General features: G+C 41.7%; 1 protein-coding gene across 1 annotated transcript; it reads right to left on the bottom strand.

The window, feature by feature from the left end:
- Window positions 1-1,099: 1,099 nt before the first annotated feature.
- Window positions 1,100-21,045, bottom strand: SPACA1 (sperm acrosome associated 1). Its single transcript, XM_034060748.1, has 7 exons — window positions 20,832-21,045; window positions 17,183-17,239; window positions 11,252-11,353; window positions 8,693-8,799; window positions 8,051-8,189; window positions 1,464-1,605; window positions 1,100-1,190 (listed from the first exon to the last, which is right to left on the bottom strand). Exons 1-7 carry the CDS (start codon window positions 21,043-21,045, stop codon window positions 1,100-1,102), a joined length of 852 nt encoding a protein of 283 aa, XP_033916639.1.
- Window positions 21,046-26,511: the final 5,466 nt, after the last annotated feature.

Below are 26,511 nucleotides of genomic sequence, written 5' to 3'. Positions count from 1 at the left end.
CTTTTCAGTCCAGAAAGAAAATAACCAGGGAATATGTTAGAGGTCTAAAAGACAGTGCTTTTCAGGTAAAGGTCAGTGTGGATTGATAGCTCACTGTCTTTTCCAGAAGTAAGGTGTGACAAATGAAGCTAGCAGGAAGTGGCTTCAAGCTGGACAAAAGATGTGGTTGAGCTGTGGATCTCCCTGCTATAGGATGTTTTATGCGACAAAAGCATACACAGATAAAAGGGGATGCTGAACAAAGCCATGCGAAAGAAATCTATTCAAGATTACTAACTGCTTAGAAATTGCACTTGGTTTAGAAAACCCGAAAATGTCTGCAATCTGAAGGAATGGGTGTAGAAAACATCCTACAGCCTTCTCTTGGGTTTGTTCTCTTCCCTAGACATCCTTTTTTTGCCCAGGGTTTTGAGTACAGAGGTAGATGAATCCTTGGTTTGACTTTATGGGGCTACTCTTCTGTTCACATTTTTTGGTCCCCTTAATGCAGAAATGGTTATGTGTGCAAATGTGCAGGTAAAAATTTCATGAAAATCATGAAGCAATTATCTTAACCTACAATGATCTTCCCTATCATTACATATCCTTCCATACGTCAAGAAGAAACTGGATTACAGTGACTACTGTGCTGTGCTTGAAGATCACAAAAAATGGTCTCTGCCTAGCCTATATGCCTAGTTTCACCTAGTCTAGGTTAACATCTTCACAAAATTAAGACATATTAAATATATCATTTTCAACATCTTCACAAAAATCTGGCCTTGTTTCTCTAGTTCAGAGGTGCTCGTACCATTACACTACCTGGGGAATGGCATCCACCTTAAAATACAAATATTTTAACCCATGTTTAACTTATGGACCAATAATTCAAGACAGTGAATGAACTGTAAAAATTATTTCTTAAAACCAGCATTTCAAACATATTTTAATCTTTATATCATATTTCTATGTAATCAATGTTTTTTTTCTAATGTTCATTATGCAAGTGGCTCTGCCACTTTTTGCATTACGGCTTTTGCAGATGGTAAGAACACTGTAGCTGCAGGTAGAGACTCCAATTCCTTGAAAGGAAACTCTGGACCTTGAGGGAGGGGGCTATTTATTCCAGGTTATGCAGTGAACTTTTGTCGATCAGCTTCTCTTGGTTGTCTTGCCCAAATTTTGATTTCCAAAAAGATTTTACAACACCCCTGAAGTGGAAAAAAGAATTAAACAAAAACATACCTTTAAACAGGCTTACATAAATTGGTCTGAATCATTCCCTTCCCATCCACAGTCACTGTAACTGCTTTGCAAAGTACTTTTTTACAATCTCCAGAAGCTTGCTCCTGTTTTCTCTACTGGCAACACAAATATTAAACTACCGAGAAACTTAAAACAGTTCACCCAGGTCATGCTTGTCAGCAGTAATACCATATTTTGACCAAATAAAACATAAATTACATTGTACGCTGTCCACCTACCAGTGAAGAATCATAATGGTCATGGCAGAGAACACACCAACAGCCACAACGATTCCAGTTACAAGGCAAAAGATCAGAATGGCATCTGTCTCTTTCCTTGAGTACTCTGTCTGTATTCTCTTTGGTTCTTCTGCTTGTATTTCTGAAGAAAATAAATACCTGGTCATCATTATGTTCAAATTTTCAAATGAATCAGGCATTTCATCTGATGGATAGGACTGAAAAAGAGCAGGTCTTGAGGCTTGAATATTTACTGACATCTTTCATGACCTTCATGCCTTTACTGTATCAGCAAAATTTAAAAGAGTAACATTTTATACCTTCTTTGTAAAGGCATATCTAAACAACAAAGATGCAAAGAAATGGAGATTAAGGCATGTAAAGTGTGATACCTGTCACTTGACAGCTGTGAAACACAAGAACTGCAATTCCTAAAGACAAGGAAAAAATTGTGGGGAAAGTATTTATATGGAACATGTTACAAAAGACAATATAATAATATTTTTGCTTTAAGAAATGCTTTAATCTAAGATTTCAAGACATGCCCACAAAAGATGTTTGAATGGTAAAGACAGAAGAATTACCACAGGCTGTCTGACACTCGAGGCAGGGTGACTTCTTTGTTCTGTGCATGGTACCAGGTGCTCGGCCACCCAGGGCTGAGGCAGCAAGGTAGCACTGCACTACAGAGGAATTCTAACAGTAATTGCTGCAATAATAATGACGATAATGAAGCCAAAAGAGACTATGCTAACAAAAGACCAGATACAAGGACTTAAGTGCTGCTTTTCATTCCCCTGTCTCTGCTTGGGTCTGCAAAGCCTTTATTTAAAGCAAATAACCACTCAGTATGGAAAGGGCTTTTCTGCATGGCCCAGAAACACACAGTGAGGAGCAGCTGCATGAAGCTGAGAAAAATGTAGCAAGGATATCTAATAAAAATGCATGTTGTAATGCTGCAGCCTGTTCAACCATGTACCTAAGGAAACTGGGGGCCCTGACAATACTCAGGCAGTTTCTCTAAGACCAGACATACCAGTTAGAATACAACTCTAAACAATCCAAGAGTGGAAACTGCTGAAGATGATCAACCAACTTCCTCCATTTGTTTTTTTAAACTGGGTAAAAAACACCTGGAAATCAAACCCAACCACCTTGTGCTGAAATTTAATTGACCTTATTTGTTCAGCCATATTCAACCAAATCAATGAACCATCAGACACCTACCCAGATCCCTCCAGCTTTGACAATTTTACACAAGCCAACACTAATTTTTCTTTCATTTTCCCTCATATAGTGTCTACAACTACAAGGTGCTATCTAATTGCTGACTGGTATGCAAAATTCATGTTCACACTGGTAGGAATTCTGTGTAGCAGAATGACTGCAGGAAAACCATTTCTATTTCTGTTTCATTTCTACTTCTATATAAGGTCCTGTGCCACTGTCATCACTGTAGTATCTAAGCAACTCTCCCATTGCATCATTTGAGTTTCATTCTCCCGCACCACTGAATTTTCATTCTGATATTCTTAATCCACAGCTCATCTATAGGATTCTCCTGATCTTTTTGCAAGATACAGGAGAGTTAAGAATGGTCAACTGGCTGAGAATGTCATAGATAGTAGGTCTGAATACAGGAGTTTTCATATAGTGTAGAAATAGCTGCTTTCAGACTAACTCACTTCACTGACTGGACTGTGTCTTTTTAGAATTACATGCAGTTGCAAGGGATGCAGGTTAATGCAAAGTATCTTCGATTTTGCAATTTCATTAATGTAATATACTTCTCCCTTGGCAAGATGTGAATTTGGAACTCTAAGAATACCTCTATTACAGGCTGCAACAGAAGCCTGCTGAAGAGAAAATCAAGTTTTATGTTATCCACAGCTAATCTACTCAAATTCTCTTTTTAGTCATTCTTCCAATAGCAAGAACCAAAGCTGCCTAAGAGACAACCTGCTAATACAGAGGGGATGCCTTCCAAGTCAACACATGTGTTTAAAATGCAAGCAGCTTCTCAATAGGCTGGTTCACAATGAGCAAAGGCTGATTCACATCAGGTGCGCTTTTAAGCCCCCGACTGCACTCCTAAAATCCAGGCAATGCTCCAATTAGTCAGTGAGGCTTTTGCCACAGCCAGAATGTGCCTTAAAAACACATTCAGCTTTCAGCTAAGGTTACAAAGATGTTTTACACCAACTTTTTTTTTCTTGAAAATCTTAGTTTAATGAAACTAGGAAGAACAATTCTTCTTTGAAAGATGGGAAGCCTAGTTCAATGACTTTCAGCTTGAAGCCTACATCCCACTGTGGGTCTGTGGACTACTTCACTATAAAGAATTATGAAAAAAAAAAGCATCATCATATATATATTCCATGATTACACTGTAAAAAAAATACCTAATATGTGTGCATGCACTCCCTGGCAGTGCTCAAGGCCAGGTTGGATGGGGCTTGGAGCAACCTGGTCTAGTGGAAGGTGTCCCTGCCCATGGCAGGGGGGTTGGAACTGGATGATTTTCAGGTCCCTTCCAACACAAACCATTCTATCATTCTATGATTCTGTGATTTGACGTACATCAAGAACAGTGAAACACCTGCTTTTTCAGCACCATTTCTATCCAAGGGAAACCCACTACTTCTGCCAGAAGCACTGTTCCTCTTAATCCTCCTCTTCCACTGGGTTTTTCATGGAGCTGGAGTTCCTCCTAGATCATTTGGCTGTCCATCTACAAGCAGACACTCAACAATTTTTTTTATACAGTCCAGCAGCCAACAGGAGTTCTTTCCACCCGTTTTCAGATCCAGAAAGTATGTATCAGTTTGGCAGCAAGGAGTAAGATTTTGTCTCTGCAGACTCTAGTTCTTGGGGTTTTTTTGTTGTTTTTTTTTTCCTTAATATAATGGTGATGAGTAGCTTTTTTGTTTTCCTTCTAGATTATCTATAAGCCTTTTTCTTTGTAATAAAAATTGATGGATATATGCTAATGTGAGAGCAGAACTGCATACATACAGAGGAAATCTAGGCTTTTTATCTTGAGCACTGGGAGTCCCCATTTCATTTCTGTGCAAATGCACAGACAACCTGGCCATGCTGATTACTGTACTGCTGGTACAGTAACCAGTTACAGAGATGTGATTTTTCTGTCAAAAGGAAGATCTGGCTCTGAAGTCATCAGCAGGAAATGAAGAAAGATGGGGGGTAGAACAGCCTCTGAGACACAGAAATGCTATTGCCTCCATCTTCTCCACAGAAGCGCCACTAGTACACACACCCAACTGTCTCACTCATGAGAAGTGTGGAGCTTGGAGCACAGCTGGGATCTCAGCAGGTTCACACCCTTCACATAGCATCTTAATGAGGATCCTTCTGTGCTCTTGCATTCCTCCCTTGCAGAGCCCTCCCTCCTCACAGGACTATTATTAGTAAACGTGAATAAACGGCCTTCCAGCTCCAGAGTCTTCACAAAACACTGAAAACCACAGCAGGCATGCGTGTGAAACAACACCCCTCTGTATTTCATGATAGTGATTTAGTAAGAAGGACATATAGACATGTCAGTTATTAAAAGCTGGGATTTTCCTTGCAGAGATCCCAATAATTTTTGATGGAAATATTTTTTTTTTCCCCTACAGTGTTTCTCTTGCTATAAAAGACAAAGAGAACCCATAAGTCTGGACAGTTCTGAAACAAAAGGAAGAGCCAAATTACTAAAGACCACTTACACAAAAGGTCATTATGACTTTATCAGAAGGTCACCAAGAAGCGCAGTGATCACTCAGTAAAAGAGGCATGAAGTTCTCCATGCATAATTTAAAATTAACTAGTGCAAAAATTAGCCACATGGCAGATACACACAAATTCCTGTGAGGTTTTAGCTGCCCTTTTGCAACATTCCTTCCCTTCCTCCCACCTCACACACCTCAAAATCTGAAGTGGAAAGTGTCATGCTATGTGTTTTCAAGTGGTGGCTTTGCAGTGTGCAGATGCTGCTGAATCTGGCCACTGCTGTTCACGCAGGCAAAGCATCAGAGCACTGGAAAGAGGAGGAAGGATGAAACAAAAGCAAATGCCATTTGCTCCTTATCAGCTGCACTGATAATTTTTAGCTCTGCTGGCAACTTCAAAGATTCCTTGCTAGGAAAGTGCAAAGAAAAAAGGCCAGCCACAGAGCAAACATGTCCACTTCCCCTGCCCCATCCTGGAGCTCTGGCATGAAGAAATGTATCTCTGTGGAGTAATGAAAGGAGTGATTTAGATGATAAGAAAGGCAAAATATACAAACTTAAGTTTATCAGCTTGAGTGAGGCAAAGAGATGGACAGAATCACTTCAGCTGGATTAAAAAAAAAAAAAAAGAAGTAATTTAGGAGGTAACAGAGAGGACCTGCTCTTTCCTGACTAAAACTGATTTGTCTGTTCAGCTGGTTCAGATACACCTCCCAAAACCTATACCTGTTGTGCCAAGTGCCAGTGCTTACTGTGGAAAGTAGCTGGGGTTACCCTGTGACAGACACGTATGGTTCCAGCTGGCTCCAACCCAGCCATCGGTGAGCCCACCACACACCCATCCTACCTGCACTGACTAGAAATCTGTCCCTGGCTTTGGATGCTGGAAAAAACACAGTTCAGTCTTGCAGATTACCCAAAAAAGGAGATTTTATTCCTGTGTCTGATACTGATTTTGTGATTCTGCCCTTGTTTACCTTTCAGCTTGGAGACCAGATAGATAGATGGCAGATGTTCACTCAACAAAGAGTCTTAGATTTTCTGGAGTAGGTAGGGTTTATAAACTTGTCTCAAATTTTCCAAACCCCATTTCAAAAAGACTTTTAATGAGGAACTAGAAAAGGTAGCATTGTACCATGGGCAGAAACTTTAACACTTTTTAGGGTCTGAACAATATAGCATGCTATGCCTCCAGAGAACAGAGCAACTCTGCAAATACCAGGCACCAGCTAAGAAAGCCCACACCCAAACACAAGCTGTTAGAAGGATCTTTCGTATTTCCTTCTGATCCTGTTGGAAAAGTAAATGGAGTCCTCTGATCTGGCTAGGCTCTGACCATTCACAGAGAGCAAAACTCGATCTCTATGATGAAAGTCCTGGCACATTTTCAACCAAAATTTCAACTGATAACTTCTTCTATGTACCTAATTATGAGTTAATAATTTCTGAAGTCCAAACAATGTCACACCTGGGGAAGCAAAGCCCAGAAACTCATCTGGGCATCTACAGACACCTCTGCACAAAGCCATAGGACACTGATCTAGCAGAAAGTAGAACGAACCATTCCTTTCATACTCAAAAAACCTTAGAGCTTGTTTTCCTCAGACTTCTGTATAGTTGTAAATGTTTTTTTGAATCAACAAATCTCAACCCTTGTAGGAAGTTCTCAGTGGGTATGTCTGTTGGGTGGGTTTCATCTGGCCACTTTTCACCAAGACCATGCAGTCACAGCTTAAACACAAGTGTGTGAGCCCTCCCATTGACGACTCAGCGGGCTCAAATCAATGGGGCCATTTGCACACTTAAACCTAAAACAGATTATATGCTCTGCTAATTCAGGTCTCAAAACGGAAGTTTCCTCTGTGCAAAAAAGGAATGTACAGACTGAATAGTGGGAGAAGGAAAAAGAAAAAAAGTGTTGGGTGTTTTGTGACTGACGATGGATTTGGAAAATGAATGAACAAATCCCAGTTACTGTACAATGGCAGAAATTACTTCAACAGAGATACAGGAATTAGCTTATCTTACTAAAGAGAGAGGAAAAAAAAGCAGGATTACCAGGCCAGACAGTTTTACCTAGGTAAACATCATAAAGGGGAGAAACACAGGGAGGGGTATCCCCAAGGATTTTTTTTCTTGCTAGTCTGCCAGAATTTTGCATAAGATCTGAATTTACATTTTTTCCAGAAAAAATACCAAAACAACAGCTCTTTTGATGAGCAAGGCACTTTCACATTTTCTCTGATTAGGTAAGATGGAGTTTCCATGTGGCTGTTCTCATGATCTGAGAAAATCAGCACACTGCTATCTTTCCTGACAAAGTCAGCGAAAATAACATTAGCAGAGGATGTAAGAAAGATAGTACTGGCAAACTGTCTTATGATGTATTCATTTTAATGTTAAACTTTGCTAAATCCATTGTGCATAAGCAAAATCCAGAGTCACTAAAAGATGAACCCAAAAGGTTGTTTTCCTGCTTCAGTATTGAAGTGGAAAGGAGACTTAACTGCAGAACCTGTGCTGCTGGTGCTATGTGGCTTAGTGATTCAAAAATGAGTCTATGTTAACCAAATGCAGTAAAAAATAAACAGGTAATAGGAAACCCCCCTTATTTTAGCATGAGTTTTTAGAAAGGATGAAGGAAACAATCCTACCACAAGGAACCTCTTCATTCCCATTCTATCATTTCCTTTTATATGTCCCTTTTATTGGCCTGCATTTCATGACAGTCATTACCACAGCACACAGGCTCCTGCCCATATACTACTGGTGACATGCAATCTTACAAAGATTGAGTACTACATGAAAAACACAAGGCCATCTCACAGAAGGCAGTAAGCATCTCTATGAGCTTACCAGTTTTTGCTTGGACTGTGTATTTTACAGAAGCAATGGCACTTCCTTTCTTCCTTCGAGTTTCACATTGGTATGTAATCAACTGGTCACCTCTGCAAACTTCCATAATAGATGTATCATTGGGAAGAGTACTTGCTGTCTGGCAATATAGAAAGGAAAAACAAACAAACAAATAACAAAAAAGTCTGTATTTTTACAAATAGATCTGCAAAGACGAATTGCACAGAAAAGTGCACATTCTACTCCAAGAGCTTTCAACCTGTCAGGACCTCTTAGCTATGGGAAAATTTCTCCCATTTCTGCAGCATTTCCTACTTGAACAACTGGGAAGCGTAACGTGGCTGTGACTTGATGACATGTGTGCATTCACTAGTCACTATGCCCTGTTTTTCTGAAACAACAGTAAATGTTACTCTCTAAAATTATTGTTTCCCTCACATAGACAGGAAACTGAATCTGCATAGAGAAGCAAAACCATGGGAGTCCTTGTATTACAAACTCACCAGTGAGAAATCAGGACTATTTTGCATTATGACAGCAAAAGAAATAAACTGCCCAGAAGTCTGCAGAATTCAAACGGACCATGTGGTAAATACGCGTGGTATGCATTTTTTCTGCACAAAGTGGGGTTCAATTACTCACCTTGTTTTGAATTAATTTCTTCCAAATGTATTTAAATCGATTTTCAGGAGGTATATAAATACAATGCATCTTCACACACTCAGGGCCCTTAGAAATTGGTATTCCCCCTGTTGGAGGAATTTTTAATAGGTATGTCATGGACTTTAAGAAACACTTTAGTATAGATCATAAAATTTGTAACTCTTCAAACCAAAAAACATTACTTGGAAATTATCCCTTCCCTTAAAATTACAGAATCACAGAATCCCAAGGGTTGGAAGGGACCTCAAAAGATCATCTAGTCCAACACCCCTGCAAGAGCAGGGTAACCTAGAGTACATCACACAGGAACTTGTCCAGGCGGGCCTTGAATATCTCCAATACAGGAGACTCCACAACCCCCCTGCGCAACCTGTTCCAGTGCTCTGTCACTCTCACAGTAAAGAAGTTCTTCCTGATGTTAATGTGGAACCTCCTATGCTCCAGTTTACACCCATTGCCCCTTGTCCTACCACTGGATATCACTGAAAGAAGCCTAGCTCCATCATCCTGACACCCACCATTTACATATTTGTAAACACTGATGAGGTCACCCCTCATTCTCCTCTTCTCCAAGCTAAAGAGACCCAGCTCCCTCAGCCTCTCCTCATAAGGGAGGTGTTCCACTCCCTTAATCATCTCTGTGGCTCTGCGCTGGCCTCTTTCAAGCAATTCCCTGTCCTTCTTGAACTGAGGGGCCCAGAACTGGACGCAATATTCCAGATGTGGCCTCACCAAGGCAGAGTAGAGGGGGAGGAGAACCTCTCTTGCCCTACTAACCACACCCTTTCTAATGCACCCTAGGATGCCATTTGCCTTCTTGGCCACAAGGGCACATTGCTGGTTCATGGTCATCCTCCTGTCCACCAGGACCCCCAGGTCCCTTTTCCCTTCACTCCTTTCCAGCAGGTCAACCCCCAACCTGTACTGGTGCATGGGGTTGTTATTCCCCAGATGCAAGACTCTACACTTGCCCTTTTTGAATTTCATCAAGTTTCTCCCTGCCCAACTCTCCAGCCTGTTCAGGTCTCGCTGAATGGCAACACAGCCTTCTGGTGTGTCAGCCACTCCTCCCAGTTTAGTGTCATCAGCAAACTTGCTGAGGGTACACTCAGTTCCCTCATCCAGGTCGTTGATGAAAATATTACACAGCACTGGTCCCAGCACTGACCCCTGAGGGAGTCCACCAGTCACAGACCTCCAGCTAGATTCTGTGCCATTGACCACAATTCTCTGCCTTCTTTCTTTCAGCCAGTTCTTAATCCACCTCACTACCTGATCGTCAAGCCCACACTTCCTTAGCTTATCTATGAGAATGCTGTGAAAGACAGTAGCAAATGCCTTACTGAAATCAAGAAAAACCACATCTACCGCTCTACCATCATCCCTCCACCTAGTTACTTCCTCATAGAAGGCTGTAAGGTTGGTCAAACATGACTTCCCCCTGATAAAACCATGCTGGCTGTTCTTAATGACCCCCACATCCTTGATATGTCTAGAGATGGCATCAAGAATAAGTTGTTCCATCACCTTTCCAGGGACAGAGGTAAGGCTGACTGGTCTATAATTACCCGGTTCCTCCTTCTTGCCCTTCTTATAGACTGGTGTGACATTTGCCATCCTCCAATCCTCAGGCACCTCTCCCGTTTCCCACGACTTACCAAAGATGATGGAGAGTGGCCTAGCAATGACCTCCGCCAGCTCCCTCAGCACCCATGGGTGTATTCCATCCGGACCCATCGATTTATAGATGTCCAGATTGCATAGCTGATCCCTAACCCAATCCTCATCTACCAAAGCAAACTCCTCCTTTGTCTTGACTCCTTCTGGGGCTACAGGAATCTGGGGCCCCCAGGGAGAGTCTGCAGGAGTAAAGACAGAGGCAAAGAGGGCATTCAGCACCTCTGCCTTCTTTATATCCTCTGTCTCCAGGGCACCCACCTTGTTCAGCAGTGGCCCTATACCGCCTCTTGTGTTAGTTTTATTTGCTATGTATTTGAAGAAGCCCTTTCTATTGTCCTTAACCCGGATAGCAAGATTAAGTTCCAAGGAGGCCTTAGCTGTCCTAATCCCCTCCCTACATCCTCTAACAACTGTCCTATATTCCTCCCAAGTGGCCAGCCCCTCTTTTCATAATCCATAGATTCTCCTTTTCCACTTGAGTTTGCCCAGCAGCTCCTTGTTTAACCACGCTGGTTTCCTAGATCCCTTACTTGATTTCCTATCCATTGGGATGCTCTGATCCTGAGCTTGGAAAAAGTGGTCCTTGAATGCTGACCAACCATTACTGAAAATACTTTCTATTTTTTCTAATTTTTGGAACAAATCACAGCAGATAAACAGCATTTTAAAGGGACTTGAAATCAAGCACACATCAGTACGGAAACAAGATCTGAAATGTTAGTGGGTTGCTTAACAGGGTAATTGGAGAGTGGAATGCAATCCCTTCATTCCACTTCCACTACACTAACAGAGAATCAGGATGTTTCCTTTGAATCAACTTATTTGCTCTAGATTACTGTATCACAGTGTTGCACTTACATCCACAGTCTACCGGCCCCTCGCATTCCTCCACACCGATAATACATTTTGTTTCAGCTGCAGGGCATCCACTGGTTAACAGAACTTCTCGAATGCCAATCCCTTTGAGGGAAAAAAAAAAATAATCTTTCACTCTGCATTTCCTTATTTCCTTCATACTCTGTTTTTGCTTTCTCTTTCTTTATCCTGGATGTTAATATGATGTATCTACCAGATACCAGGCAAAACAGATCTTCTCAGAGTGCCTGCTAAAGCTATCCCGTATTGGTATCTAAGATTTCAAGACAACATCTACTTCTGTCAGGCTCTGCACCCTAGGGAGCTGAGACAGATTCTTAAAATCATTGTGTCAGAACAAGAACTGAACTTTTTTCTACACGAAACAAGTTTGAAAAGAAACTGATATATGTTCTGCAAAACAGTTAATTCACTTTAAATATCATTCAGGCTCCTGGCCTTTAAATGCTCAAATCAGATAGCACAGAGAATACTGTACAGACTGCCAACTCAGTCTGCCTGCAGTCTTGTGACTGTCTGAGCATCTTTAGCTCCCATCAGGGTCAACAGAAACTGAAGGTACAAAAAACCTCCTGGCAGTGGGACTGGGGAAAGTTACCTAACAGTGACCACCAGCGAGTGACACAGGAATATACAACCAACAGCCTCCAAAAGTAAGCCCCCCTGGGAAGCTGGTGGTCAATAACATAGGGCTTCTCATGAGAAACGGGTGAAATCAAGTGTTGACCACCAGGACTCCACCTGCAACGTGGGGTGTCCTACTGAAGACAACAGGAGGCAACCTATCACAAAGGTGTAAAGTTAAGGGAATTCTTACACAATGTTCAAGGAAGCAAAAAAAACTGTTCACTCTCCCTATCAGGATTTCAATGGGAACATCCCTATTTTGACAATTACAACAAATTCAAAACAAGTGCTATAATTGTTTTTGCCAAACAGTGTGTACACAGTTCATTGGAATGACATAGCTTGTGGAGGAGGCAGGAATAGTATGTTTAGGCCCAGTAAACACTGAAGGTTTTGCCATTTTTCCAGAACCAATTTGTTTACTAATAGGCATGGAAAAAGGAGAGTTAAACTCTTTGCAGTAGAAAAATAAATAGGAAATTAGATAGAATATTGCATTTACGATGCATCTGCCTTCCTTAAATGTGTATAATATAAACCAATAGATTTCCAAATGTTTCAGAGATGTCATGTAATTCGTGAAAGAGAACTTGAAGTGACAGAGGGAGACACCACCACTTACTGAATATGACACAGAATGAGGATCATTCTCCTCTCCAGAGAATGTCTCATCTCGTGGATGCAGAGACAGAAGGTGTAAATAGCAGTGAACAGACACTTTTATTAAAGGTATTCCTCTTTCTTCAGTGCCATGTAGTCTTTTTAGCTAACAAAAAAGACAGGAAACTATGAAAAGCCAAAAGGCTGGACTGATAAAATCTGACTGCTGGGCTAACATTATTCATCAGGAAAAATCTCAGCATGCTTTATCTGTGAGAACATTATAATGTGGGAAATAAGTCATACTCAAAGGGTTGATGAAAAAAATCTTTTAATTAGATCTTCAAGTTCACCTGGTATTCCTCTGCCTCTTCCTTCTGGACAGCTTTTTCTTTCATTCCCATGTTTCCTTTCCCTACCTCTTTTTAGTAGCTGCCAATACTGATGAAATTAATCTACTGAGATGCTCTAACAAATGAAGTCTTAACTTCAACAACTTCATACAAGTTAACCTAACAGGAAACTGGTCACAATGCAGTTAAATAAATTACCCAAATGAAATTCATCCTAGAAGAAATTTAAATTAATAGACTGGGGAAGGGGTGGCAAAGAGGGATGACTCACAAAGTACTGAATACTTAGCAATACAAAAATACCAGTTATGAGGGGAAATGAGAGGTAAGAGTGGCCAAAACAATTACATTACAAAGAGACTAAGGCAAAACTGAGGCAAGTATGACAAGACATCATTAACATATGCTTTAATTACGTTTCAATGCCTCCATAAACCTGGACTATGACTAGAGGAGCAATGTATCTGAGCCACAGGATTACTGGGAAAAAATTAATGAAATTGAGTCAGTTTAGAAAGCAAGAAAATAAATGGCTACATAGATGAATCTAAGGAGTAAGAAGGACTGAAGGAGGCAAAAAGCTTACAGCTTTACTGAAAGAACCAGAAAGCTTTCTTTCAGGCTTTCAACAGACAAACACCGAATCTTGGAATCACAGAATGGTTAGGGTTGGAAGATCAACTAGTCCAACTCCACTGCCATGGGCCATTGCCCCTTGTCCTGTCACTTACATGCCCTTGTAAAAAAAAATCCCTCTTCAGATTTCTTGCAGGCCCCTTTTATATACTGGAAAGCTGCTCTAAGGTCTCACTGGCATCTTCTCCAAGCTGAACATGCCCAACTCTCTCAGCCCATCTTCATAGGAGATGTGCTCCAGCCCTCTTAGCATCTTCATGTCCCTCTTCCAGATGCACTCAAGCAGGTCCATGTCCCTCTTGTGTTGGGGGCCCCAGAGCTGAACACATTACTCCAGGTGGGGTCTCACAAGAGCAAAGGGGAAGGATTACCTACCTCAACCTGCTGGTCACGTTCCTTTTGATGTAGGCCAGGGTATGGTTGGTTTCCGGGCTGCAAGTGCATATTGCCAGGCCATGTTGAGCTTCTTGTCATCCAGTACCCCCAAGTCCTTCTCCTCAGAGCTGCTCCCAATCCATTTTCTACCCAGTCTGTACTTTTGCTTGTAACTGCACTGACCCATATGCAGCACCTTGCACTTGCCCTTTTTGAACTTTGTGAGGTTCTCATGAGCCCACTTCTCAAGCCTGAAAAGATCCCTCTGGATGACATCCTTTCTCTCCAGTGTCAACTGCATCACATAGCTTGAGTGTCATCAACAAACTTGTAGGGGGTGCACTCAATCCTACTGTGCATATTGCCAGTGTTAAACAGCACCAATACCAACCCCAGGAAATGCCACTTGTCACTGGTACCCACTTGGACACCAAGCAGTTGAACTCAACTCTTTTGAGTGTGAACATCCCACCAATTCCTTATACATTGGGTGTTCTCTTCATCGTATTCATTTGTCTCCAGTTTAGAGACAAGGATGCTGTGCAGGACAGTGTCATATGCTCTGCACAAGTCCAGGTAGATGATGTCAGTCACTCTTCCCTTATCCACCAGCACTTTAATACCATCTCAGAAGGCCACCAAATCTGTCAAGCATAGTTTCCAGAAGGATCTGCTGTATGATATTGCTGGGCACCAAGATGAGATTGACCCGTCTTCCTTTTTTCCCTTTTTAAACATGGGGATTATGTTTCCCCTTTTCCAGTCAGCAGGAATTTCCCCAGACTGCCACGACTTCTCAAATATTATTGACAGTGGTTTACCCATTTCATCTGCCAGTTTCCTCAGGACCCACAGATGCACCTCATCAGGTCCCATGGATTTGTGCACCTTCATATTCTTTAGATGTTCTCAAACCTGATCTTCTACAGTGGGCAGTTCTTCTCCCAGTCCCTGCCTTTGCCTTTTGTGACAAGGGTGGTGGGGCTGGAGCTATTGGTGACGACAAGGCAAAAAGGTCATTGAGTACCTTGGCAATCTCCATATCCTGGGTAACAAGTTCTCTTGTTTCCTTCTGGAGAAGACACACATTTTCTCTAGTCTTCCTTTTATCATTGATGTATATAGAGAAGCTTTTCTTGTCCTTGATGTCCCTGGCCAAATTTAATTCTATCAGGGCTTTAGTTTTTCTAACCTTATCCCTGGCTGGACAATTTCTCTGTATTCCTCCCAAGCTACCTGTCCTTGCTTCCACCCTCTATAGACTTCCTTTTTGTGTCTAAGTTTGTCCAGGAGTTCCTTTTTCATCCATGAAGGCCTTCTGACATTCTTGCCTGATGTCCTCTTTGTCAGGATGCATCACTCCTGACCTTGGAGAAAGTGATCCTTTTTTTTTTTTTTTTTTATGATGTATTTATTATATTAGCCAACTTTCTTTTACCCCTCTTCTGTCCAGAGCTTTATCCCATTGTACTCTACTAAGCAGATCCCTCAAAAGGACAAAGTCTGTTTTCCTGAATTCCAGGGTAAACATGCCATGCATTGAACAGCCAGACTGGAATGAATGCTACAAACATGATCCGAACTCCAGATACTAGATGATGCCAGATATGGGATGACACCTTTTCTGTAAAAGCCTCCCTTTCCTTGTTCTTCAGTAAGACTATAGGGGTTAAACATTTTGTGTTGAGTCTGGCTGGGAGGGAATTAACTTTCCCTGTAGCCCTAGCAGTGCTGTGCTTTGTATTTGTAGCTGTAATAGCGTGAATAACACACTGATGTTTTGGCTACTGCTAATCAGTGCTGTCACAGCATCAAGGATCAAGGCTGTTTCTTCACACATGCCCTCCAAAGATCAGTAGGCTGTGCGTGGGCTAGAGGCTGGAAGAGGACACAGCTGGGACAGCTGACCCAAACTAACCAAAGGGATATTCTGTACCATACCACATCTTGCTCAGCAACAAAACCTATGGGGGAGGGGGGTGAATGAAGGGGGAGGAGGGAGAGCACTTTTGTTAAGGCATTTTTCTTCTGAAGCAACTGCTATAGATACTGGGGCCCTACTTCCCTTTCCAGAAAGTTGCTGGACGTCACCTGATGATGCAAAGTAGAGAAAATAATTTTGTTTGTTTGATTCCTTTGCTTCTGTGCACAGCCTTTGCTTTTCTTTATTAAACTGCCTTTATCTCAACACATAGCTTTTTCATCTTTCCTGTCCCACTAAGGAGGGAACTGACAGAGTGGCTGGTGGCATCTAGCCAAGGCTGACCCACCACAACATTAATTCTGATGGACTCAAGATAAAACTGAAACAAAATTTAGTGAAAATCCCTGGAAATATGCAACATTCAAGACATCTGCTAGAGGGATGGGCCATAAGGAACAATTTCTTGGTATCCAAAATGTGTGCATCAGAGCAAGTGAGGTTAAGTGTATTGGTATACATATACAACATCAGTATATGGAACATACAAACATTTGAAATTATGAAGAAAGAGAAATAATGAAGCACAAAGAAGAAGAAAACAAAATCTCATAAACCCATAATGTCCTAAGATGTAAAATATGAGGGAATCAAGGAAGTCCTATCATTGGAAATATGGAAAAGTTACTTGAAAAAATAAAAAGGCATAGTCTAGAAAACATCAGATTGATGGGGAAGTTTTTACTCTCCCCTTTCTTTTTTCTGTGGTCTTATGAGAAACTGAATCTGTTCATGAAAAAAAAAAATAATAGCATTTCTGATTCAAGACTGCTTCCTAAGTGATATAATTACCACCTCACAGCAGTTTCTATCATCGCCCCAAACAGAGAGATGTCTTCTTAAGGCTCATCTCATTTTTCCTTTCTCCCTTCCTACTCCAGAATGACACCTCTCCTCTCCACTGCACAATTTATAAATTGTATAAATGCAGAATACAGAACAGGCTACTGCAGGCAAGCAATTTTTTGGCAATATTGTATGTGGGAAGACATCTGTGAGAAGCATCAGAAGATCTTTCATCTTCTGAACATCTCACAGATGTTCACAAATAGCGAAAATTGTTACTTTGAGGAAGGCAGCTCATGTGCCAATAAACGTTGCGAACTGGTTTAAAATAGGAGCTTTCAGGCTGTGAAATTAATAAAACAACAGATCTGACCTAAACTCCTAATGACAATCAGCCTGATTGTTTTTGTTAATTATAGTTATTGGCAATTGAAATCAATGAGAGGTGAATGAGGGCAAGCAAATTACAACTGCTAAATTGCTACAGTTAGCACTTTCTTTCCCCCCAAAAAAAACAAATGACAATATGTTTTATTCATATGTTTTTCTACTTACCACACGTAACTGTGCATTCTCCATATTCTATTTTCGCGGACTCAGTGTCACGCAGACCTGAACACAAAGTGTAAAGTTATATCTGTAATACAAAGACAGGGTGGAAATATCTACTTAAGAGCAACCTCGGTCCTTTGTATCTTTACTACTTTTTAGTTGAAATGTCAAATTTGCCAATATTTTTCTTTCATTAACTAGACCAGAAAAACAAGACGTTTATGGAAAAAATACCATAAAATCCAGTGTGAAGAGCATTCATGCTTAAACCTTAAAGCGATTCTTTAGAAAGTGTAGTTCTCTCCTAAACCAGGCCAGAATGTCAAATTAGCCTACTGAATGCTATGGGAAGGGCAGTGTCTAGATTCTATGCAAATTATAGTTCTTCCCTGAAAGGAGTTAAATAAAATTTTCATTAAACAATATTCCGTTAACTCATTTCCTTGTTTGTTCTTTCTGGCTAATGTACGCCTTCCCACATAATTTTCTCCCCATCACACTTCAAGGTCAGGTTTAGACAGCCAGCACCAAGATGAGTCAACCAGGTACAATATTTTAATGAAGTACTGGGTTTTTAATCACTGTGATTGTGTTCCTTCCATTTTTAATGGTACTTTGAGGTTACAGAATGGGTTTCACAGAATGTACAAAAGCAAAAGGTTCTCATCTCCATCTGGGATTCAAATCTGGATTATATGTTTTATTCCTAATAGCAGGCAAGTTGAATGTTTGTTTATAAGGATACTGAGATACAATAACTGTTCCATAGAGAAACTAACTTAGTGAAGCTCCTTTGGAAATTATCCACTAAATAAGCAAGAGGTCTTTTCAATTTTTCCAAATACAAAGTCACTATGACTGTTTTTATGAGTCTACACTGCCAATACTGCCTACTCAGATTATTTTTTTCTGATAACAAGTACTTACCAATGTAAAGTTTGCTTTCACTGTCTCTCAGTTTTTTATGTTCCAGATTTATGTTTACAAAATGTTATTTCTGTGCAGCAATGCAAGTTTATATGCAAGTTTATATATCACTTCTTGCTACTAAATCTCTGAGTAACATTTATATTTTTCACACACTACCCAAAACTTTAAATTTCTCAGGTTGAAAGGAACAGATTCATTTCTCTTGCAGTCAGGCATATACAAACATAAAACCTTTATTCCTCCATTGCAAAGGATTTACACTACAGCAGCACGCTGCATTCTCCACAATGATACACTGATACTGAACTCTTTTTCCCGACATTATAAATGAACCATCAAAATCTCATTCTTCTGTTATCTCTAACTGTCTCTATGGTTTTGACATTTACTTCAGCATATAAGCTGTGCCCGTCAGAACAGTCTTCTAGCATATGCACAATAATCCTTAAACGGTAACTAGCCAGTTGAATGATAAGGAATCCAACCTTAGCCAAAACATAAGGGGAAAAAAAAGGTAAGATTAAAATCCTATTAAAACAGAGACAATCTTTAAAACAGCCAGAGTCTCAAACTCTGCCTCTAATGAGCCATAACAAGTACCAACTTCTTTAGAGGCTGGTTGCCACCATGGACATCCTGTCATGTTTTCCTTAGCTTCTTTTAAATTAATGGGTCAGTCATTCAGTCTTGTCTAACAATAACTACCTCAGCACAGCAGAGAGGAGGAGTAGGAGAACTTAAGGATCCTGTCTACAGTTTAAACACAATCCTGTTTAAAAATAGCTGTTTTCAACTTCATATAACATGGGTTGTGCTTGTTTACTTGCACAGAATAAACTTAAACGTGCACAAATTAATGGGAGGGATGGCTAGGACAGCTTCAGGTGATGTAAATTCCCAAATCAGTAGACATCTGACAATTCATATCAGCTTACAGGAAGGCCCAAACCTCTACCCTAAAAGTAGGTATTACTGTAATTCAATTTTGAGATGACAAGTTGAGTGCAGCCACCGCAGGGTGTCATTGTAACTGAAAGGAGAAGCTGCCACTTCCCATCCAGACACAAATTAAAAAAAAAAACAAAAAAAAAAGAAAGAAGAAAAAGCTTCAGAAACAAGAAGTGACACAGAACTGCAGATGTTACTAATGGAAGGTTGAGGGGCTTTGCTAACCAGTGAAAGCAAACTTCTCCTAATTATAGGTGAAGATATCAACCACGATATCCTGTCAGGATCCTTCTGGCTTCAGCAGCAGCACAAAGCACGACATGGCTTTTCTGTCAGAGATTCATAATGATGAACCAACTACAGCTCTAAATAAAAAGATACTGTTTTTTCTGAGTAGTATTAGTCCAAATAAACCTTTAAACACCTCTAAACACTAAAAACTGATTGGTTCTAAATTAACACATTAATTAGGAATCCTCAATCCCATTTTCTGACTTAATGAAATTAAAAATAACTCTAAACAAAGCAACAAGAAGAAACTTTAAGGGAAACAGGATCAGATTCATCGATCATCCCCGGCTTAGCATAACACTTTTTGTAAAAATGATATGAACCTTCTATGCCAACATGACAATACAAAGTTTTGTATTGCTTCCTTACTTCCATTTCCTCCATACATTCCAAATGAACCAAACTGTTGAGAAACCTTCTGGTATGAAACTACAGATCTTTCTACTTATATAAGATGGCTGGCTCCAGTTGCATCAGGTTCAGATAAAAATACAGTGTCAGCCTTATGCAAAAAGAATTATGTACTTATGCTTCCATTAACATTAATAGGAGTTATATATGTAAATCCCACACATGCTGAGATAAGAATGTGCTAAGGAACTGCATTTACATTCCTGTCAGGGGGCTGCAATTAGTACCAGTGCAGCAAAGGCAGCCTGTATTCCTCTCTACATTTGGAAGCCTATGAGAACAGAAATCTTTGCCACTATACACCATTTTAATTACAAGCCACATCATGGCGCACATGCAGAATATTTTGATGAACACTTAAACAGCCCAGAGAAGTTCTACTAGAAATGCCAACAGAGAGCACTCAGTCATGGCGGTGAACCTGCGGGGTACTCAGGCCTAAATCGGCCATCTCATTCTTGACAAGTGGTGCGGGTTTAGTACTTAAGGGATCCCAAAGGTCAGAGTGCTCCATCCCCAAAGTGACACCGCAAGGGGCAGCTCAGGGGACACAGGTTTCCCAGGATGGAAACTTTACACGTGTAACTGGCTTTACACTTGAGAACACAACAGCTGTGAACCTGGTTCGGTTCGGTGCTTGACAAGGACAGACGAAAGGGGTTTGCATGTATCCAACTCTCCATAGCCCACACTGGCTGTGAGAGTAACGAGCGGATCGGGAGCTTTCCCCTTCTCCCCAGCTTTGGGAGGGTCCCTGCGATGCTGCATGGCTTAATAAAGCACTGAATACACTCCGACACCTTCCCACTGCCTGCAGATGACACTGAGGAGAGTGCATTACATCACGGCCGTGATTCAGCCTTGCTCAGTAAGCACGACTCCAGGCAGCCTCGCAAATATCTGCTCTTCCATATGACACCTGGTCTCCCTGCACCCCGGCCAGCACCCACTGCCTGCAGAGAGGGAAGCCGGGGGGAAAAGGGGAAACTCCACTGGGCAAGAGTGGGAATCACCAGATCTCCAGGAGATGACCTAGGGGCAGGAGGGCTCAGGGGAAATCGGGTCCCGACACGTCTCGGGAAGGGCCGGAGGTATCGAGGACGCGTCGCTCCCGGGCCCGCCAGGACGCCCCCAGCGCCCGCGGCCTCCTCACCCCGGTTGACGTGCATGCTCGGAGCCTCCGTCGGCTTTGCGCTGATCCCGTTGCCGCTGCGCGCCGCCAGCGAGGCCAGGAGCAGAGGCAAGAGCAAGGCCAGGAGCCCCGCCGCGCCCGCCCGCAGCGCCATACCACCGCGGCCACCTCCCGCCGCGCCGCCTGGCAACCACGGCCGCGTCACAGCGGGCCGAGCTCCGGGCCGAGCGGGGTCCGGGCTGCCTCCGGCTGGTCCGGGAGCCCCGAGGTCGTAGGTGGAAGCTGGCAAGCGAAGTGAGAGCAGTTTGCAGCCCCTTCATTTGCTGCCACTCGTGCGGGACAGCAGGACTGAGGTTCTAATAAAATGGATGGCAAACTCCGAGGTACCCAACGGGTCGGACTGCCTCCTAAAGACAGCGCTGAATAATAGCGTTTATGGTTGCAACTGAAGCATCTAGTTCTCCAAAGTCCAAAAAAGGTGACTCCCCCTTCTTAAATGTACTACCCTAGGTTTTCCACAGGACCTTGCAACCCCCCGTTTGCCAGATCCCTGTGCAGAGAGTGTCTCTGCAAGCCAAATAAATGAACACACATTCAGGAAACTGCCAGTCGTGTGTGATGGGTTCATTGGACAGAAGTTCTGGTTGTGAGTGGGATGCCAGGCCAGCAGGTTAAGAATAAAAGAGCCTCTTTGCAATAAGCATCCCCACTACCCAAACCCAGTGTTTACAGGTGATGCTCCCACATTTTACAGAGAATCCACGTCATCATCTTTGCTTTGATCTTCAGAAGGCCTCTGCAGATGTCCCAGGCTATCTGGGTGAGAACTTCCTCTAAAGTCAGTGTGACTTCCGTCAGCAGTTGCGCTTCCCCAGAATAAAGAAACACAGCCAACAGGGGATTGCTTTGTGAGGGCAGAGCTGGACCTGAGCTCTGTGAAATTTGCTTTCATGGGAGTTGAAAATGAACAGAGCTTTCCCTGCATTTGAGACTACCTGCGTATCTTATCTGTTTGACTTACCCTTTCCCTAGTAATTTCTTCCCCAGACACCTTCTCTCACACGTGCAACAGGAAGAAAATTCCTGGAGCTGATCAAGATACTTCCCTAAAGGCTGAAAGAGAGATTACTACTTTTATAAAATACTTGGGAGGCTCTCAGATGCTGAAGGCAAAAAAAGCTGGAGAAGTGGGAAAGTACTATTTGAAGTACTATTTGATGGGTAATGAACCATTATCTCTTCAATAAAGTTCATGATGCTGTCAAAACAATAATTATATCTTTAATAATAGCTCCCATTTTGGGTCCCATCTTGAGGACCCAAAGTCATCTATAACTAAAAAATATATATAAATTGAATAAAACCAGCTGTCTCTAGGGAAGGGGGGAATATTGAACAGGTTACATCCAACTATGCATTCTACTTTTTCTTTCATTGAGGCATTTTCAACATGCTTTCCTCTCTATCTGTATGCATGTGTAAAATACACCTATATATACACACAGATGCACATATATTCTGTGGCTGCTTCTGATGGGATGCAATTACCATGAAGGAAAGATTAATAATTTCCAGGAACAGCAGGGCTACATCACTAGAGGAACTAAATCTTTACTATTTCTACAGAATAAGCAGGAACTCTGCTTTTTAGGCTGGGACCTAGTAAATGTCTGGGTGGCATTTTGTATATTTTCTCAACATTACTATCTAGTAGCAATGTCTTTCCCATTCCTTCCTTGTACTTACACGTGCCTGGTGTTAGCCTTGTTCTCTTTCTACAGTCTATCTTCTAGCCAGGATCTCTCTCATTTTTTTTCCAATCCTTCTTACTTTCTGTTTTTATATAAAAACAGGAAATAACAATACTAATGGCAATGGGCAATATTCACTTGGCTCATGCTGTGAAGTGACTCTGTGGAACAGTAGTGAGCTTGCAAGTGGGCAGAGCTGTTCCTCCTACTTGTGTTGCTCCCACAGCTGGCTGTGCCACAGGCTGCCCAGAGAGAAGACTGGCAAACAAACAGCTTGGAAAAAGCTTGCAGCTGCTTGTTCTTCTCCCCAGCCTCAGGACAGCCCTAAAGTGTTTCTGCAGTGGGAGTGTGTATTTGGAAGCTCTCTTCCAGGCTGCTCCTTTTCTCTCCTTGCTTGGCACCATCTCCCACACAATCATTTTCCTCAGTCATTTACAGGAAGAACAGTCTTCCTCGACTGGGAGCCAGTATCACTCCCCTGCCCAGGGTTAGGAATGGTGGGAAGAGTCACTGTATCCTTAAAAGTGAAGCTGGGGGCGAGAGATGCAGCTGGGGGTAGCTTCTTCAATGTTAACAAACACCTGGAATACAATTAGCTCTCAATTCTGCCTTCAGGCTGTATGGGTCCTGAGCTTTCAATTTAGCCATATAATGCAAAATGGTTTCTTGCTGACTTTATTAGTCTAGTTGCTAATTAATAGGCCAAATAACAGCGTTACCACATTGCCAGCAGATCTGTAATTTAGCCTGAACTCACTCTCAGTAGCAACATGGCCAGATTTGATCCTCAGTAGTTTTCTTAGGTAATAACTACTTGCTAAAAGGTTCAAGTGGTGTGCAGCCAAATGACATAGACAACACTCAGAGGAAGCCAGAGCAGCCTTGTCTCTTTGTTCACACCAGTAATCCGGGTTGTTATCAAAGTAAGGAAGAGGTTTGACATTCTTGGAAAACAGGAGTTCCATGCAGCACTGGACTCCATTAGTCAATAGAATTTCCTTATTCTCTGTGCATGGGCCAATGAATAATTCTTTAAGTCATATTTTGCTGAAAGCTCCTGCAGCAGGAGCTCATGCCTGAAGGTCACCACATCTGTAGTGGTCAAGGGGAGGTGGGCAACAGTTCTGAAAAATGCCTCCTCATGTTTTGTTCCTATGCACAGATAATGGCATGCTTCTTCCACTGTGTAAGACTTGTTGCCATAGTAATGTTTCCAGCACTCCTTTGGATCAATAAGAGAACAGAGGGTTTTTCAGGTATTTCTGTTATTTGCAAGCCTGCAGTCATACCCCATATATATTTCTGTTCCCTTCTATGAAATAAGTTCAAAGATCTTTCAGGACTGTACAATTATGTGAAGAAAGCAACGTAAACATGGTGTGCAAAGATCTTAGGTCAGAATCAGACGATGGCAAGAGAGTAGAGTTGCATTTGCTTAACCAAAACTTCTCCCCTGTAGTCCTATCAACACCTCACCAAATGCAGGAACAAGCTGAACCTGTGGGACTGTCTGCATTTTTTTGTTGAGGGTCCGGTGTAGTTCCATTTACAAATCAGTGGGACTTAGTTGATTTAAAGTCCATTTGCTGGTTCATGAACACTCTGTAGGTACCTGACATATTGCCACAGCATAGGTTCAAGCTGATTAGATGCTACTAATTCTAGGTGGGAGTTAAATGGAAGCTTTCCATAAATTGTTAAGGGCTGAATCTGCAAAAGTGTGGATTTAGTCACTGCACTGCCTCTTTCAGCAACCACCTTCAACATGTAGATCATAAGAGTCTGCCCATCTGCTCTACACATGTCAAAAGACTGTGTATGGGTTGAGTAGAGTACCCTACATTTCCCCTATGCAACATAACAGTTAGGACACATCTCAGGATTTGCAATGAGCTAATTTAGATGTTTACTGGGAACAGTCCCATTCCCAGTAAGCAACTTGCAACAGCCTTGCTGTATAGGAATTTTAAGAGTCAACATGATCCATTCATGACAGTTGACCCCAGTGTTGGAGAAGAGCTGCAAGCATAGTTAATATATGAAGACAGGCTTTAGTTGAAGATGAGGTATTGCCATGTCTAAATGTTTTTGTGAATTTAACATGAAGAACTGAGGACAGACTTTTCTTGATGCAGAAAATGTTTATCTTGCCATATTGATATACAAGTAATAAAGGAGAGCATGAATTGCTAGCAGTATATTTTTCATCTTTTTAGGCAAAACATCTCAAACTTTACTTAGATTTATCCATGGGCTAATGATTCTTTTACTTCAGGAGTTTAGATCTAAACCTTATTATTCACAAGCTTATTATGCATTTTTCTGTGCATAGATTCCACAAAGAGCGGTATTTGCCTACAGATGCATCGGAAGGCTCCTTCAGGTATTAGTTATTCACTTCTAATTGGAACAGGAGCATGCTATCTTCTGCAATTATATGATACATTTTTTTAAATAGCAGCTAATATTCCATTGCCTGCTGAAAACATCTCCAAATCAGAAATACAAGTGGCTTCTGTGGGAGCAGTGATAATCAGCACCATAGACACAACTTGGAGAGATTCATTAGAGTTCCTCTGCAATTCCTAGGCTGGTGTCTGCATGCATATATCACCACTGAGCAGAAAAAAAATGGGCGCTACTTCATCTTTTTTTCCTTTTATCTGACATTTCTTAGGAGATGCTAGGATAAGTAGGTATTTCATATCTACTCATTTTCCCCCTTCCTCGCTTCCACCAAAACTGGAGGAACTTTCCTTTATGTTCTGCAACTCCTTCCTGCTGGCAGCAAGGCCCTCTTGCCTACATCTACACATCTGGCCTTCCAGAAAGAAAGACAAGAGGAGAAAGAAGTAGGGAAGGGGGTAAAAATATGCTTGGGTTTTGTCATGAGATGGACTCAGGAAGGATCTAGGCTGCTACACACTCTAAAACACTCTCAAATCCTGTAGCTTGTATGTAATTCTTTGCCTTCATGGTCTTGTGAAGACAGGGAGATTCAGCTAAGATTCTGAGATTTCTGTCCATGTTCAGCAGCATGCTGTGATAATAGGATTTTGCCCATGTTATTTAGGAGTGATACATGCCTTCCTGACACCCAGTCTCTTCAACAGCAATACTCATAGAACATTTTATGTCAGAAATATCAGAGAATTCAGGTATATTATTGGACTTTTTGATATGGTCCTGTCCATTTTCCTGTTACTCTGAACAGGCTTTAGTGAGAAAGGTTAAAGGTACAGTAACTGTGTGAGGAGAGAGATTGAGAATTGAGAGAATCACCGCTGAAAGAGCACGTTTTGCTCCCACTGTTACAGCCCTTTCTGGTGAGAGTGGTTGTTCAGATGTAAATAGGGACTGACTACAAGTTGAATTAGCTGAAAGCCTGCCGACATGAAGGACAATGGAAGCTGTCTTTATTATGTCATGGGGATCAAGACTCAGGCCCTGAACACCAACAGTGATGAGAAGATGCGGTTTTATCTGTTTCTGGCTTGCACTCAACACCAGTGAAAATAAAGTCTGTGCTATAGAAGATTCCAGGTTTTACAAGTAAATGGGTACATTCATTTGCTGGCATTTTGGGACAAAAAAAAAAAAACCAAAATAGCCTTAAAATACAGCAATAGCAGGTGTGCACATCACCTGGTCAACCAGGTCTTTTTGTTAGAAGTCTAATTTATACCTTTTATCGGTTCAAGATGCTGATTGCTGTACTGAGGCCTTACTTTCCAGCTCAGCTGCTGTTTGTTCCCTAAGGGAATGCCCCCGAGGCTACCCCTGGCACTTCAGCCTTTCTGTTTACCCACTTTCTCATCCAGAATTCACCCGCCTCCACATGGTGTTCCTTGGCATACTCGCTAACACAG

This window comes from Melopsittacus undulatus, chromosome 3 (genome assembly GCF_012275295.1).
Source record: "Melopsittacus undulatus isolate bMelUnd1 chromosome 3, bMelUnd1.mat.Z, whole genome shotgun sequence".
In the NCBI taxonomy this organism is placed as follows: domain Eukaryota; kingdom Metazoa; phylum Chordata; class Aves; order Psittaciformes; family Psittaculidae; genus Melopsittacus; species Melopsittacus undulatus.
Note: the sequence above shows the minus strand (reverse complement) of the source record. Positions and strands in the feature narration are given on the sequence as shown.